At 37.9% G+C, this 16,705-nt stretch overlaps 3 protein-coding genes and 1 non-coding gene across 4 annotated transcripts; 3 read left to right on the top strand and 1 right to left on the bottom strand.

The window, feature by feature from the left end:
• On the top strand, positions 375-3,946 carry LOC18777188. Its single transcript, XM_007209258.2, has 4 exons — positions 375-1,037; positions 1,323-1,478; positions 2,433-2,504; positions 2,717-3,946. Exons 1-4 carry the CDS (start codon positions 885-887, stop codon positions 3,383-3,385), a joined length of 1,050 nt encoding a protein of 349 aa, XP_007209320.1. The 5' UTR covers positions 375-884; the 3' UTR covers positions 3,386-3,946.
• Positions 4,880-4,963, top strand: TRNAL-CAA. The gene has a single exon. It is a non-coding gene; the product is annotated as a tRNA-Leu (tRNA).
• On the top strand, positions 7,082-13,435 carry LOC18776347 (peroxisomal biogenesis factor 6). Its single transcript, XM_007210306.2, has 16 exons — positions 7,082-8,000; positions 8,414-8,535; positions 8,642-8,730; positions 8,829-8,864; positions 9,126-9,219; positions 9,350-9,392; positions 9,515-9,615; positions 9,983-10,047; positions 10,208-10,704; positions 10,797-10,884; positions 10,980-11,123; positions 11,367-11,932; positions 12,078-12,216; positions 12,302-12,370; positions 12,461-12,640; positions 12,726-13,435. Exons 1-16 carry the CDS (start codon positions 7,783-7,785, stop codon positions 12,837-12,839), a joined length of 2,565 nt encoding a protein of 854 aa, XP_007210368.1. The 5' UTR covers positions 7,082-7,782; the 3' UTR covers positions 12,840-13,435.
• Positions 14,591-16,705, bottom strand: LOC18777886 (reticulon-like protein B2). Its single transcript, XM_007209432.2, has 5 exons — positions 16,227-16,705; positions 15,697-15,877; positions 15,451-15,592; positions 15,176-15,245; positions 14,591-15,079 (listed from the first exon to the last, which is right to left on the bottom strand). Exons 1-5 carry the CDS (start codon positions 16,438-16,440, stop codon positions 14,913-14,915), a joined length of 774 nt encoding a protein of 257 aa, XP_007209494.1. The 5' UTR covers positions 16,441-16,705; the 3' UTR covers positions 14,591-14,912.

Here is a 16,705-nt window from a genome sequence, read left to right as displayed (position 1 = left end):
AAATCTTCATCAATTTTAAGCTGAGTTTGATATCAGATATAATGAAGTAATGAACTGGAAGGGTCCACTCACCATTCATCATAAACTTATGCATAATACATAAATTTACGTTCCAACTCTAGAATCCCTAATACCTTCAGGAAAAAAAAAAGGGTGAGAGTCAAACCCTTCTTGAGAATGTGATGTAATAAGTCACTATAATCCCTTCCCATATCATATATTCAAATCAAACGCCCCTTGTTTTAGGGCAAGCAAAGGCAACCACAAAGTCCATAAAGTTGAGAAGAGGAAATTGGGTTCTTATTCCTAATCCTATATTTTAATTCCTTGGTTTATCTTTGAGTAGTCCAGCACTCCAGCCAGTTAGTCCGGTCAGAGAAAGAAAAATTCCCTGGAAAAAAGGCAATCCAATCCAATCCAAGTATCATTTATCATTTCATGAATGGGTAGGCAAAGTGTAATTTTCAACCATGGTTTTGAGTTATGAACTTATGTCCAACAACCAATAAAAATAAATATGATAAAAATCCCATTATCCTAATTGCCCAGAATCTCTGGGAATTGGAAAAACTCTTATCCATGTATCCAAACACCCCCTCAAACCCATAAATTACTCAGCCAGCAGCCACAGGCCCAAACCAAACCCAGGCAGGCATATGAGATGAGATGAGATGAGCCCTATAACACCTGTACAATAACCGATCCCTAACTTTCTTTTTCCCATTGTTTCTGAGAAACCAATTCCCATTCTCTCCCTCCCCCCCTGAGAATCTGGGAATTGGGGGAAACCAACTGCCAAACAAAAGAGAAAACTTTCAAACCCAAAAACCCCTTTGAAGTCTGATGCAAACGGAATTTGGGAATTTGGAGAATTCGCTCACAACATGTTGAGCTCCACTTGCTCTCACTCTCTTATTCGCCGCCCTTTCCTTCAATCACCTGCCCCAAAAACTAGGGTTTCGACCCGACCCGGAGCTCTATATCCAATTTCCCGGAGTTTTAGGATCTTCGAATCTCATTCCAGGCCTTCCAGCACGGTAATTAATGTTCCCTCTTGTTTGTTTATCTTCATTTATGTCGATAATTTACAGTCTGTTCATAGCTTGGTTGCCGAGAAATGTATGAAAGATTGAAAATTTTGGACCTTTTTATTGACTATTCAGTTGAGCTGTACAAAAGGGTAAGACTTGGTTTTTGTTTTTGTTCCAATTTTCCAGTGCTTTATCGGCAGCTAAACCAGAGGTGTATTCTTTTGTGTTATGCCCTTAATTTGTACTCAGTAGTTTTCACTTCTGTGTTTTGGGTTACTTTTTTATTTGCAGAGATGGACAAGAATTTCATGCTTTAGACAAGAGAATTCTTCATCAGAAACCCCGAAAGCTGATTATATTGGACACTTGGTGCCTGAGGAAGTAGTTAAGTCCGAATTCGATGATTCTAAGGTGGTTAAAAAGGATTGGGGATTCACTCTTCGAGAGGTCATATTTCCTTGTTTTGTTACTTTATTCAATGAGTTTGAATGTCTGGTTGTTCTTGTTGTAGTATGTACAAGAAGTGGATAGTAAATAGTTTGTAGAACATAGAGATTTTTATCAAAGTTACTATTGAGATTTTTAGGGGGTTGGATTGAAGTTTGAGTTTCTGACATGTTGATTAACTGCCTTGTATCACATGTACATATATGTGTGGTAGTTCAAAGTAGAAGTGTTAAATTGATTATAAACCTTACCATTGAAATAGTTTAAGACCATGAAACATCACTTGATCTGACATCTGAATGATAAGTAGCATTTTTTATTCAAGGATTTTCTTAAGAGTAGGCTGAAGATTTATGGTGTTCAAGACTATGGCAATATTCACTGCATTGCCTAGATGAAGTTCTTTAACTTTCATAGTTGCAGTTGACTTATAGTATGGTGAATGATAAAGTTCATCCAGTATGAACATATGATTATTTGATGGAAATTTAGGCGGTAACCACCTTGAGTAGCTGTTTTCAATACCACAAGAAGTTATGTTGTTTTTCCGGTATGTGAATTTTGGTAAGTGAATCGCGCCATCTGCCTATGGTGGTATGCTTTTAATAATCAGTAGTATACATCTGATGTTTGGTTGATTGAATGGGATACTAGGTTGTATGATTAGGACAAATCATGATCTTGCATTTGCTTTACATTTAAGCTTCAATTGTCAGGATGTTGAAGGGAGAGAAAATGGTCTAGTTTTACCTCCATCAGAAACTAGGATGTTGGTTCCATTTTCGTTTTTGCTCTGCTGTTTAAGTGAATTTAATGATATACACACACGATAATGGAATCTTATTAATACGGGAGGAAAATCCTGTAACCACTTTTATTACTTTGATCTAAAAAAACATACCACAGGCTGCATCGAGGTTCTCATTTTTTCTTTCCTGGGGGGTTAAATTTCAGGCTGCAGATGCAGTGTTTAGGGCGATTGGGAGTCGGTGGAGTGTGCCATGGACAGCAGAGACCATAATGCAGGTAAGTGTTTCAATAGTGTGTGATGAAACTTAAATATGACTAGGCGACAGTTGTGGATTCCAAGCTGTCACATCCATCATCTACTTTTAAAGGATGAGTTTACAAGAAAAAGGAAAATTATGAAGATAAGGTGTCTTAATAACCAGGACTTACAAAGAAAGAGACTTTTGCCCCTTGTTATTGGCAAAGTTGATGTGATATACATGATGCAGGTCATGCTACTATGGGTTGTAGCTTTCTGGTTCATAGGTTCTTGGATGGTTCCATTTGCAGCTCACCTGGCAGGTTTCAGCAGGGAATCATTAACATTTAGAGGACAAGCCTTATTTAGCCTGGTGACTGATGTAACTGAGGGTCTTGCTGGAATTGTGATCCTTTATCGCTGCTTATCTCGTTTCCGTCCGCTTCCCCCAGATTGGTTCAAATTTAGCTTGAAAGGATCCTGGCAGTTGGATGTTGCTCTTGGATGCCTTATGTTTCCCCTGGTCAATCGGCTCTCACAGTTCAACCTCAACCTATTACCTCTTTTGCCTTCCACCCCTGTCACAATATCAAGTGTTGAGCAATCAATTTTGGCACGTGATCCAGTGGCAATGGCACTGTATGCGGTAGTAGTTTCGGTGTGTGCTCCTGTATGGGAGGAGATAGTGTTTAGGGGTTTCCTACTTCCTTCCTTGACCAAGTACATGCCTGTATGGTCTGCAATACTGGTGAGCTCGGTTGTATTTGCTTTAGCGCATTTTAATGTACAGAGGATGCTACCACTTATTTTTCTTGGGGTGGTGATGGGTGTTATATTTGCACGGTCAAGGAACCTATTACCATCAATGCTCTTGCATAGCCTTTGGAATGGCTTTGTATTTTTGGATTTAATGAAATAAGCACAAGATTTGTTCTTTGGGATTCATTCATCGACCAATCAGATCATAAAGAAGCATCCAAATTAATGGTTTGCAATCCTTCAGGAGGTGAGAGGTCTGCCACAAGACTAGCAGCTTGCTCTCGGTCAGTGACAGTGATTAAACAAATTTCAGCAGATTGCAGTTCAAGTCCACTAAATTAATGTGAAGTCGCAGAGGTTGATCATCAAGGTCGAATCCCTTATCATCAAGAGGATCAGCATGATACTTTGTTCATATGTAAGATGGATAACACAGGGGAAAAGAAAAATGGATAGAAATTATTCTTTTGGCCAAGAAGATCTTCAAGTCAGAGGCATAGCAAAGCTCGTGTAGTTTTGTCTGATGACCACATTGTTGTCTTATTTTCTCCTCATTTTTCAATTCCCTTCTCACTGGCCTGTAGAATAGAATATTAATTTATAAAGCTAAGGCTGCTGAGTATGATAAGTACGCGGTGTGCCCTTTGTTATGTAAATGTTGTATTTGACTTGGCAAATGGAATTATCCTCAATGACTAAATACCAACTACACTAAAACCCTCTTATAGATTTGCAAACATCAAATTGAGCAAAATTAGTATTGGACTTGCCTCATCTGGACTAATAGTTCTTTGAATTAACTGTATCCAAACTATCTTCAATTGTCAATTTAGTTTTGTTTTTTTAATACAAATGATATTCTACTTTAAATTAATTTAAATTACGGGGAGGAGGATTTGATTTCGAGTGTAAAGTGGAGAGTTCATCCGCTCTAACCAACTTAGCTAAGCCCATGTATACAATTGTCAATTTAGTTTATTATTGTGCAAGTCAGTTCCTGTAAAGAAAAGTTCAAGTTTTTTCAGTGCATCTCAATATGTATTTGATTTAACGGTTGAGAAACATATATTGTTTTATACACCTTATTATAAAATAAATTGCCGAAAAATAATTAAATATATACTTTCTTGTAAAATAACTAGAGAGGAAACATAAGAGCCATTTAATGACATTTATATTTGTAATTTTTAGTAAAAGAGATGGGGAGAAGCAGATGAGATATAAGAGCACTTACCACCCCATTGTGTCATGGCAAAGGGCAAAGGCAAGCAAGGGAAAATACTATTCATGTGAATAGTGACAGTCTTAACAATTTTTTAATGCATTCCTACCCATTGCTATGGCAACCACCATTTACATGAGATATCAAGATAGGAATTTATATGGATTTTAGTGTGGGAAGTGAAGAATATAGTTACGTATTTATAGAAGAAAAAAATTCTGAATTTTTTGATTTTTTTAGTATTTAAATTGGCCACTAACGTCAGCTTGCCCAGACAAATCTTGCCCTTAGGCTTGTCCAGTTTAGAAATGAGGGCGTATATAAAATTAGAAGTTAAAAAATAATGAATTTCAAAAGTAGGTTTTTAAATTTTGGTTTCAGAGCTCTAGTGTTACGATTTATAAAGATAATTGAGGGTAGATGTTAACATAAGTCAGGATGGCCGAGTGGTCTAAGGCGCCAGACTCAAGTTCTGGTCCTCTAACGAGGGCGTGGGTTCAAATCCCACTTCTGACATTTTGTCCTACAATTTTTTATTTATTTTAATTTTTATCTTTCTCAGTACAAAAATGTTGCAAAAAAGCCATGCCAAAGTCTCTCTGTCGCATAATTCCAAAAGGCAAAGTTGTTGCCAATCAAAATAATCCATTTCTCCCAGTTGCGTTCTTCTTTTCCGATTTTTGTGCATCCCGTTCACGCTGCGTATTAATCAAACATACTTGCAGCTATTGGGGACATTGAATTCAATGTCAATGTCCAGACATTATGAGACACAACAAGTTGGTGCCTCCTCCATCAAGCTGATGACACCAAATATCAAACATGATATCTTTTCTGGCTCCACATCTTCTCCCACTTTCCAAACAGAGAATTTTCAAGTCACCATGGTCTCAATTCTTGCAGTCACGCAAACAAACAGCCAACTTTGAATCCAAAAGACATAGGATTGTTTTGTCCAGCGGACTGATTAATCCCATCCATCCCATCCCAATTGCTAGCTACTTGCACAGTTGCACTGCATGACAATATTCTGCTGCCTTCCTCACGTCTCCATGTCACGTGCAAATACAGCTGTAGTGGATTTCGATTATCCACACTGAGGCAATCTTTGTCTGCCATTTTTTGCTGTGGCTCAGATACAGTGGTGCGGGTGCACCTTTATACTATAATTACGTACCACCTGATGCGACCCCACATTGCATAATAGTGGTGGCTGGTTCTGATTCCAATGGAATCTGCTTTCAATCTTCTTGCGAAAAACAAAAGGCTATCCCTAGCAAACTCTGAATCTATTGGAGAGAAAAAACCAAGGCAAAACATAAGGCCTTCGCTCTAAGGCTTATAAAAACTTGTATATTGCAAGGATAGCATTGTTTTACTATATTCAACTAATTGTCATGCGTGATAATTATTTTACATGATGGTGTTTGATTAATAGTAAGAGTGTTGAGGTGTCAAGACTGTTGCGTTAATTATGGGTGTTAGTTTGTATTAGCTGTTGTAATAGTCATGTGTATCTTTCAGTTAGTTAGGAAGAGCTAGCTTAATGACTAAGCAAAGCCCAAAGTATAAAAGGCTCTGGATACTGTAATATTCATTAATCAGAAAAGAACTCTCATATAATATTCTCATTTTCTCTCTGATTTCTCGACTCTTCTTCTTCTTCTCAATTCTTCCTCATTTATAAACAGACGACACATAATTAATTGGAGATAACAAAATAGTGCAATCCTCATTACACGCACGTTCTTCTCCCAGACTTACTAAAAACACTTAAGGCTGTATATACACAACCTCCAATACAGGATAATCAACTTGCCATTGTACCTTACGAGGGAAATATTCTCTTCCATAGTTTAGATTGCAAATCTAGACCATCTAAGGGTATTAATTTTTGTCTATATGCATAGTTCACATTACAAATAAAGAGACTTGTATTCACAGATTAAGTTGTATTTAGACGCTCATTTAGATATTTTCGGATGAGTGCAAACAACGTTACCAATCTAACCATATACAAACCACGGTGGAGCTCGAAGAAAATCTTCATGCAAATCATGATGTAGTCTTTCTGGATAAAGTGATTGATTAGCAAGAGAAAGGTTTGTAGTGGTTGCGGAGAATTCTCTTTCTTGAGCATTGTTACATGTAGGTGTTAATTGTCTCCATCAATTAAAATTAATGTAATATGCACATAACGTGTTGATTATACCACGATTACATCCCATGCAAAGAAATGTCTGATACACCCTCCAACATGTGCACTCCACGAGCGACCCATGCATATATATCAGAACGAGGCAGTCACCAACACCCAACAGATACCCTAACCCTGCATTGAAATCGCGGCTACATGACTAAGGTGGTCTAGCAAGTTGATCACAGCCGTCCAACTTCACCCCCTTCTGAATCCCATACCAAGGTGGGGCCCAAACCTACCTTTGAACGGTCAAGATATGAGAGCTCAACAGATTGAGTTACCAGGTCCATAGAGGTCGTCCAAAGTAAAGTTGGCAAATTTTTTGAAGCTTATCCTCTTCCGCCCGTTTGGGCTCATCAGGCTGCATGATGACTCTTTAAATTTAGATATTTTTTGCATCGGCCCCATTTCCTTTCTAAATTTTTCTGGTTTGGTCCTTTCTAAATTTTTAAAGTGAGCGTCAAAGAGACTTCAAATCCCAAGGACCATAAGAATAATAAAAAACTGTCAAAACCGAAACCCAATCCCTCCAAAAAGTGACACGTACAGTGACACCCACCACTCTGTCTTTAAAAACTTGAATAAACACCGAGAGACAGGCCTGCAAAAGCGGGAACCAAACCTCTTCACCACCACTCACTGTTCTTTCCCCGCCGCCATAAATCCACCTCTTCTCTTTTTCCCGGCGATCCACTTCTTTCGCACCGACCCTTTTCTCTCGTCTTCACATACATACAAAACTTTCACAGACGGCAAAAGAGAAATGAAAGAAAAAACAGAGAAAGAGATCAGAGGTTGAGAAAATTCGGGGTTTTCTTCAATCCTCTGTCCGACCCAGAAACCATTTTTCGAGTTTTTGTGATAAAGAAATCAAATTTGAGGCTTTTGAGCATATGTTTGAACGGAAGTTTGAAGCTTTTTTGTGGGTTCGATCAGTTTCTGGGACTGTGAAGGTTATATTATAGCGGTTAATATTCCAAAGTTACAGATAGGTTGAGTTTTGTGGTGATTCTGGTTTTCTTTAGCAACGAAACTCTAATGGGTTCGTTTGTGTACGTTGTTTGATAGCATAGAGTGTGTCTAGAAATAAAAACTAAAAAAAATAATAAGAAGAAAAACAGTGAGAAACAGAGAGATGGAGCAGAAAGGCATTTTGCTATCGGCTTTGGGTGTGGGAATGGGAGTGGGAGTTGGGCTTGGGTTGGCTTCGGGTCAGACGATGAGCAAATGGGCCGGAAACGGCACCCTCTCCAATGCCCTTACGCCGGATACGGTCGAGCAGGAGTTGCTACGACAGATCGTTGATGGCAGAGACAGCAAGGTCACCTTCGACCAATTCCCCTACTACCTCAGGTCACCACCTTCCCAATATTCCCCAAACTCCTGTTTAACATAAAGTGGATATTCATATTCTAAAGAAGTTAATTACCTTTTGTCATCTTTGAAGCCTTGAGAATGATAGTCTGGTTCTGGCTGTTGGGTTCTCACCAAATTTGACTAATAAAAGTTTGTGTCTTTAGCATTATAGCATATAAGATACTTAGATTCTTATTGGTGCATCCATCAAATTTGTTTATCAAGTTTTGTTCACCAAAGGATGTGACATGTGACAGTATTTGATTTATTGAAATTTGGATTCACCTTGAACGTTATTGTTTAGATAAGATTGTCGCAGACATACTAATACATAAATTGATGAGCAAACTTGGTAATTCTTTTATATAGAATACTGTTTAACATAGTTAAGTTGATGAATGGTTTTACAGTGAACAGACTCGAGTATTGATAACCAGTGCTGCCTATGTCCATCTCAAGCGCGCTGAGGTTTCGAAGTACACACGCAATCTTTCTCCCGCAAGTCGGGCTATTTTGCTCTCAGGGCCTGCTGGTATGTAATCTGCAACTTGCATTCAGTGTTTGTATTTACATGTTCTATCATTCTAATCACTCTTTTTTTGTTTTGGTGTTTTCTTCCCTCCCTTTTTATATTGAAGAACTTTACCAACAACAACTTGCCAAGGCTTTAGCCCATTACTTCCAGGCGAAGTTGTTGCTCTTAGATGTGACAAATTTTTCTCTAAAGGTGAGTCTCGGCAGTTTTATAGAATACGTAAGTATGTTTGTGTGTGTGTGTGTCCGCTTTATCTTCTACTAAGGTTTATAATGGCTGGGGTTGTACAGATTCAGAGCAAATATGGAAGTTCCAACAAAGCATCTGTAAGCTTTCTTTAAACCATTTCCAGTATGTTCTTTTGTGCAATTATCATGCCGTCAGTAGAATATAGTCCATAGCCTTCTGAGAACATTGATAAGATGCTGCATGTTTTGTTTTTCTCATCCCTCTTCAGATCTTTTTGTGTAAAAAAGTTGAACTTTTAGTTTTAAATATGTCATGCTTCCGAATTTTCATTATGAGTTGAGTTGCTGTTTAACTTCCTGCTGTTTATTTACTTATAAATTGTAATCATCTATGTGTAGTCTTTTAAAAGGTCCACTTCTGAGGTGACACTAGAGCGGTTGTCTGGTCTATTTGGATCATTTTCAATCTTTCCTCAAAGGGAGGAACCCACAGGTATTGTTGAAAATATTTATTTGATAATTTGTAGGTGAATTTCTGAACATTATATACAATTTTCCTTGTAAATAATATTCTATGATTATCCGTGGTCCGACATAGCTCTGACCAGAAAATCTGCTTGCAGGCACATTACGAAGGCAAAACAGCGGTGTGGATATTCGATCAAGGTATTGGAGGATAATTGAAAAATATGCTTGATTGATTGAAACTTTAAAAGGGATATATGTTAGTTCCCGACTTGTTTATTGAATCATATTATTTAACTAATACCTTTTACCTGTACTTGTAGTATGGTAGAAGGTTCTAGTAATCCTTCAAAGCTTCGTAGAAATGCTTCTGCTTCAGGAAATATTAGTAACCTTGCTTCTCAGTCCACTCCCGCAAATTCAGGTTTATTTCTGTTTATTGCAAGAGAGAGCTAGCTGTTTATTGGTTACCCTTACAGTTCATGTATTAAAATCTATTTACAATGTATATTTAAAAGCCTATGATTTGATCAAGTGGTAGTGATGAAATTATATTGGAGTCTCAATAGACAAAAAAAGGAACTTCTATTTGATTTAGTGTTTTAAATGAATTATTTAGATATTGAAATTCAATTTTGATATACATTGAATTAACTCAAAAACATACATATGATTGATTTTTTTATGCTGAGAACATGTGGTTTCAAGTTCTGCTTCAATGGTATGTTGTTACTTTTTCCCCCTCCTCTTTCTGTTCTCTCTGTTTCTAATGAACACTTTCCATTTTCTAGCTCCACTTAGGCGCACAAGCAGCTGGTCTTTTGATGAGAAGCTTCTTATACAGTCCCTGTACAGAGTAATTACTGATGCTTTTTTGTGCTATATTGTATTTTTAGCGGTCAACAACATGCTACCATGCATTTTCCCATGATTATGTACACAGTTTTTCCTCTGCTTTCCATGTATTTTTCTACCAGGATATTGGTCTCTGAAATAAACTTTGTATATACTTTCAGGTTTTGGTTTTTGTCTCAAATACCTGCCCCGTTGTGCTGTATCTTAGGGACGTTGACAAGCTCTTATCTAGATCACAGAGGATATACAACTTGTTCCAGAAAATGTTGAAGAAATTATCTGGAGCTGTGCTGATCCTTGGTTCACGAATTGTGGATCTGGGTGAAGACAAAAGAGAGGTTGATGAGAGGCTTACTGCTCTTTTCCCTTACAACATTGAAATCAGGCCTCCTGAAAATGAATCCCATCTTGTCAGCTGGAATACTCAACTAGAGGAAGATATGAAAATGATTCAGGTTCAGGATAACAAAAACCACATCATGGAAGTACTTTCATCTAATGATCTTGATTGCGATGATCTGGGTTCGATCTGCATTGCAGACACAATTGATCTTAGTAACTATATAGAAGAGATTGTGGTATCAGCAGTTTCTTATCATTTAATGAATAACAAAGATCCTGAATACAGAAATGGAAAACTAGTCATTTCATCCAACAGGTAAAGGGTTTTTTTTTTTTTTTTTTTCTCGGTTTAATGATTGTGTCACTAAACACGTTCTGTGTACTCACACTGTTTTTGCTGTAAAACAGTTTGTCCCATGGATTAAATATATTCCAAGAGGGCAAATATAGTGGCAAAGATACATTGAAGCTGGAAGCAAAGGCTGAAACACTTAAGGTTTGTTGTACTAGTGTTTGTATTATGCTATAACTCAAGGAAAATAGATGGAGTACTAGTTTAATCATTCTCCGGTTCATCTCCATTAATCACAGGAAGCAGGAATTGAAGGGGCTGTTGGTGTGAATTTAGAGACAAAAACTGAAAGTGCTGCTCCTGAAAACAAAAGTGGCGCAGAGACATCAACTTCAGCGGCAAAAACAGATGCTGACAATCCAATTCCAATATCAAGAGCTTCTGTAAGTCACCATTATTTTAATTTTTCTAGTATTTTGCACCGTAGCTATTTAACAAACACGTACACGCACATACTAGAAGAAAACATGAAAAGTATATATTATGGTCTCATGAACATATTTACTTGTAGATTGTATGTCATATATAGACGGCATACTTTTGCAGTATTCTATTATGTTATTCTCTCTTCCCCCAACTTTTCTCTTGGTATTGATATTGAGATATCAATGTGTACTACTTAACAGGCAGAACTCGATAATGAATTTGAGAAGCGCATAAGACCAGAGGTCATACCAGCAAATGAGATTGGTGTAACATTTGCTGATATTGGTGCTTTGGATGAGATTAAAGAATCCCTTCAGGAATTGGTAATGCTCCCTCTGCGGAGACCAGACCTTTTCAATGGAGGCCTGTTAAAGCCTTGTAGAGGTATATTGCTATTTGGGCCCCCTGGAAGTGGGAAGACTATGCTGGCGAAGGCGATTGCCAGGGAGGCTGGAGCAAGCTTCATTAATGTATCTATGTCCACCATTACCTCTAAATGGTTTGGTGAAGACGAGAAAAACGTTCGAGCTTTGTTCACCCTGGCAGCCAAAGTCTCTCCAACCATCATCTTTGTAGATGAGGTTGATAGCATGCTCGGGCAGCGGACAAGATTTGGAGAACATGAAGCCATGCGAAAGATAAAGAATGAATTTATGACTCATTGGGATGGGCTCTTGTCTAATCAAGGAGACCGAATCCTTGTTCTTGCTGCTACTAACAGGCCATTTGACCTTGATGAAGCAATTATCAGGCGTTTTGAACGGAGGTACGAACGCATCTGCAATAACTTTTAATGCTGCCAGATCAAACAAGTCTGTAGTGAATGTTAGTGGGATACAGCTATCAATGAAAGTGTAACATCAAAATTGCTCACATAATTTTACTTATGATAACGCTCTGTGTTCGAACAGAATTTTGGTGGGGCTACCGACTGTGGAGAACAGAGAAATGATTTTGAGAACTCTGTTGTCAAAAGAGAAGGTGGAAGCACGACTAGACTTCAAGGAGCTTGCAACTATGACTGAAGGATTTAGTGGAAGTGATCTTAAGGTCAGCATATTTGATTATGTATTTGGTTGTTTAGATGTTTGATGTGTACTTACGTCTGATCGAGTGTGACATTTCTTTTGCACAGAACTTGTGTACAACAGCTGCTTATCGACCAGTTAGGGAATTGATACAAGCAGAGAGAGAAAAGGATCTGGTAAGGGAAGTTAAAACCAAGGCTAAATCTGTTGCTGTAGTATCTTCGATTTAATGATCAATGATCATCTTCTCCTTTCTTTTATTTTAGGAGAAAAAGCAGAGAGCTGCAGGAGGACAAAATCCACAAGGTGTTCCTAGTATAAATCAAGCCCAGTCTTCGGAAGGGCAGAGTCCAGAAGCTGTCCCAGCAACAAAAGAACATAAAGAGGAAAGAGTGATCACCCTCAGGCCTTTAAATATGGAAGACTTTAAGCAGGCAAAAAGTCAGGTATGCTCTCCCTCTCTCTCTCTCTCTTGAAATTCAGATTGGTTTAGTACCCTTTGTTGATTCAAACATATTTATTGGAATGCAGGTCGCAGCTAGCTTTGCATCTGAGGGAGCCATGATGAATGAATTGAAGCAGTGGAATGACCAATACGGGGAAGGGGGATCGAGAAAGAGAGAGCAGTTAACTTATTTCCTATGAGACTGTTGGTAAAAACTACACATTTTCTTCAGACAGCTTTGAGTATCAACAAACCCTTCTTGTTCCTTCAGCTCTTCCTGGCAGAGATAAGTCAGTGGCCAAACTTGAAGAGTTCAACAAAAAAAACTGGACTGAAGCATGTCCACGGAGTTTTAGTAAGCGAAAGAACAATCTTTCTAGTAATCTGCTAGGGTTTATAAAGGACAGGCTTAGAACGCTCCGGTATAAACTTGGTTTTGTGTTGATGCCACATTCTGTGAATAAGGTGTGAAAATGATCCCTTATCTGGATTGCTGTGAACTACTGTTTAAGAACGAACTTTAGTAGCAGCTGTATTTTCATTTGTAATATTAATAGGCGGAATGCCTTGTGTGTTTAGATATCTAACCATATACAGCTTTCACTTCTTCTTTTTCTTTTTTCTTTTTTTTTTTAATTCTTGCAGAGAAATTGTTGTGATTTGCTTTAGACAAACAAGAATTCGAAAAGTCTGAAGTTTCAAATTCTGTAGTTTCGAACTGCCAGACTTGCTTCCTTCCCCTTCTCATATGAGTAATTTTTCTCTACATTTAGCGATGCAATAATCGACACGAGCAATGCCAAAGAGATCATATTTTTAGGTCATCTAAACTGATCATACAATGTTTGGCAAAAAAACAAAAAAGACACTAACCATACAATATAGCAATGGTGTAACAAATTATGTAATTTGAACAACTCTTGTAAAAGTAGTTGTAAAACCGTACGTTTATTTATTTATTTATTTTTGTTGTTAAGAATGGAAGGCAGATTAGCATCAAAGCAGGCTTCGAAAACTGTGATTTATCAAAGCTTTTCCAATAAGAGAGTTATTAATCGGCGTAAGCCATGGAAGTCAGGGTGCAAAAGAAAGAGCTTAGCTATCAACCTGGCAGCCACCCGTTCTTGACCAAAACATCTTTGGAAAATAGAACTCCTACTAATGTAGTACAGTTCTCACTATAGCAAATAGTAAAGTCCTAATATAGAAAGAGCTTACTACGGCAAATAGTCTCACTATGTTATCAATATTGTGGATATTCCATCATTTCGAAAGTAAATTATCTCATATAATTTTGACATGGAGAAAAACTTAGTTACAAAGGGGATAACGCTGTTTTGATATTCATGGACAGTAATGTTATGTCACATGGAAGTGTTAACAAGTGTGTCATAGCATTATTGGTCGAATAAAGTAAAATAGTGATATTCCCGTTTCATGAAAGTCTCGCTTCTTGATATGACATAAATAAAGTATCAATATTATATTGATATTATCGATTTACTTGAGCAATAGTGTTGTTTGAGGATTTTGCTACGGTAGCATTGGTAACCAACATCTTTTTTATGTCAGCCACCTAATAGTCTTGGAGGAAATTGGTCTTAGTTTAGAGATTGAGAAATTTAGTTGTGACACATATCTCCTCACCTGAACATGGTGTTGATTTTCACTTACTCAAGAGCAAGCAAGTACAACATTTGAATAATCTGAGGTTGACTATTTTAACTACCGTCCTCCTGGACATGATTTGCTTCCCATGCAGAAAGACATGGATGATTGAATATTGTATTTTTCTGTTTTCACTTTAACGGCAGAATGATGAATGGTAAAGATGTCAAAAGGTTATAATCATTTCATTTCTGATAAGAGTGGGAAAGGACTATTATTAAATCCCCCAAAAAAGGATTTTTAGGAACACTCACCAGGCAAATCATTCCACCAAACCAAATAAGCCAAAAAAAAAATTTGAAATTGAAACCCAATGTACAAAATAATCATTAATTTGAAATGTACTAGCATGATCACCAGGTCACACAACAAAACATCCATGAAAATTACACACAAATATCATAAATGTAGCAAAACCAAGTTTTAAAAAAGAACCCAAAAAAAAAAACCACAAAATCATCCACATTGTGAATCCAAGGGACTCAAGAACTAGAATATGGAGAGGAGGATCCTAGCCAATCATGGATTAAGTGTGAAAAACACCCTGGTGAAACATGGCTACCAAATATATGTCAGCAAATAGAACCAGCTGCACGGCAGCCAGTCTAAGTCTTCTTGTCCTTCATTTGCCCCTTAGGAACTTTACTTAGGACCTTTGCATCAAACACTGCATACTGCTTCTTGATCTCGATCATAGCCTTCTCTGCGAATGCATCCACCTGGTCGTCATATTTCTCATAGAATACAGGCAGCGTGAAGAGCAAAACAACAACTGTTCAGAAAAATCAGCAGCATGGTAAGAACACACGTAGAAAGAAATGGCATTATGCAAGTCATAACTGATAAGTACATTTGTTAGTTTCATTACCTATGTAGACCAAGGTCAAGAAGTTGTACCACTTCCCCAGGATAGACAAAACCCACAAGCCAGCAATCACCTAATCGCCCATAACACCATTAGCAAGTACCAAAAGCGTAAAAATAGATTGCAATTCATATATACCGCGATGGATTTATAATCAAATCGAAGTTCAAAGAAACAATTAAATAATCATCATGAATAGCAGCAGGTAAAATTTATGTAACATGAACACCATCAATTAAAAAAGGCACAGAAAGCAAAAGATAGAGCAATAAACGTACAGAGAGGAACTGCTTCAGATCCTTCCCTGAGGCAATCTCTCGCAGGATAACAAAAGCCCGGTTAATCTCAATTGTAATTGCAGACGCAATCTGTAGAACCGGCTTCTCTGGAATTTTAACTTGTGGAATGCGTGGTGGAGACCTACATGTAACAAGTGGCGCTAAGTGAACCATTTTAAACAGATAAAATTGAGACTATCAAAACCCAAAGGGAAGAAATAAATAAAAAATCAAAGGCATGCTTACTTGTTAATGAAGGTTGAAGCGTTGGACCATAAGAACAACATTGCAAGAACCAGAATCAAGCAGTGGGCCATCAGAGTCAGCAGGTGGTAGCCAAGCAATTCAAAGAAAACCCATATGATCGTTATCGCAATAAGAACACTTGCCGATCCCTTCTTGTCCCTCCACAGGAAAACATCTGCCGCTGTGGCATTTATAATAAAGATTCAATTTTTATCAATTGCATGCTCTCTGAAATTCGCAATATTTTAGATGATAAAACAAAACCCACGTAATTAAATACGTCTTTAACTATATGATTATAAAGGTTCATTTTCATAATTAGCTTGAGAGTCTCAGTTTGATTAGCAAAACTGGAACAACATAAAAAGCAAACCTTTTTAAAAACCAATCAAATCAAAGAAGAAATTAAGGACCATTTGTAATTAAACAAAATCAAAATTAACAATCAATCAAAGCCACAAGCCACAAGCTCCATTCTCCAGATCTAGATCAATTAGCGACAAACAATACGTTACGATCGCGAAATGTACCTTTTCCACCGCCGAAGACGTTGTGCACGGGCTTCTCCCTCCCAAAGAGACTGTAAGCCTTGGCCTTCAACGACGCCGCATGGCCGCTGCTGACGGCCTTCTCGTGCAGCGACTCCACCGCCGGCGACACTGGCGAATCGTGGCCGTGGATCTTGTCCGCTATCTTATCCATCAGAGACTCCGCCGCCTTCACTTCCTCCGTATGCTCCGCCATCGCAAAAATGCTGCCGTTTCACAATCTCCGAAACAAACAACAACAAAAAACTCCCGTTTCGAAACCTCGGTCGCTGATCTTCTCGTTTTCTAGCGTTTCTTAATTCTCCTGCCTTTTTTTTGAAACACAGAGCGCTTTCCTCTCGCTCAGTCTCTCTCTCTCTCTTATTTCTCCCTCTATTGTGGCGTTTAAATAGCGGGAATTAAACACTGAGCAATTAGAGCCGCTAAAATGTCCTGATTTGGAATTAAACAATTAGTGGCCG

This window comes from Prunus persica, chromosome G5, assembly GCF_000346465.2.
Source record: "Prunus persica cultivar Lovell chromosome G5, Prunus_persica_NCBIv2, whole genome shotgun sequence".
In the NCBI taxonomy this organism is placed as follows: domain Eukaryota; kingdom Viridiplantae; phylum Streptophyta; class Magnoliopsida; order Rosales; family Rosaceae; genus Prunus; species Prunus persica.
Note: the sequence above shows the minus strand (reverse complement) of the source record. Positions and strands in the feature narration are given on the sequence as shown.

What these genes read in the sequence shown, in the direction of transcription:
- LOC18776347 (XM_007210306.2), top strand. Translation starts at nt 7,783, where the DNA reads ATGGAGCAGAAAGGCATTTTGCTATCGGCTTTGGGTGTGGGAATGGGA. An exon ending in ATCAGGCGTTTTGAACGGAG is followed by an intron (nt 11,933 to 12,077) that starts GTACGAACGCAT and finishes GTGTTCGAACAG; the next exon opens with AATTTTGGTGGGGCTACCGA. An exon ending in TTAAGCAGGCAAAAAGTCAG is followed by an intron (nt 12,641 to 12,725) that starts GTATGCTCTCCC and finishes ATTGGAATGCAG; the next exon opens with GTCGCAGCTAGCTTTGCATC.
- LOC18777886 (XM_007209432.2), bottom strand. Translation starts at nt 16,440, where the DNA reads ATGGCGGAGCATACGGAGGAAGTGAAGGCGGCGGAGTCTCTGATGGAT. An exon ending in GCTTCAACCTTCATTAACAA is followed by an intron (nt 15,593 to 15,696) that starts GTAAGCATGCCT and finishes TGTTACATGTAG; the next exon opens with GTCTCCACCACGCATTCCAC. An exon ending in CTTGACCTTGGTCTACATAG is followed by an intron (nt 15,080 to 15,175) that starts GTAATGAAACTA and finishes TTTTCTGAACAG; the next exon opens with TTGTTGTTTTGCTCTTCACG.
- LOC18777188 (XM_007209258.2), top strand. Translation starts at nt 885, where the DNA reads ATGTTGAGCTCCACTTGCTCTCACTCTCTTATTCGCCGCCCTTTCCTT. An exon ending in ATTCCAGGCCTTCCAGCACG is followed by an intron (nt 1,038 to 1,322) that starts GTAATTAATGTT and finishes TTTTATTTGCAG; the next exon opens with AGATGGACAAGAATTTCATG. An exon ending in CAGCAGAGACCATAATGCAG is followed by an intron (nt 2,505 to 2,716) that starts GTAAGTGTTTCA and finishes TACATGATGCAG; the next exon opens with GTCATGCTACTATGGGTTGT.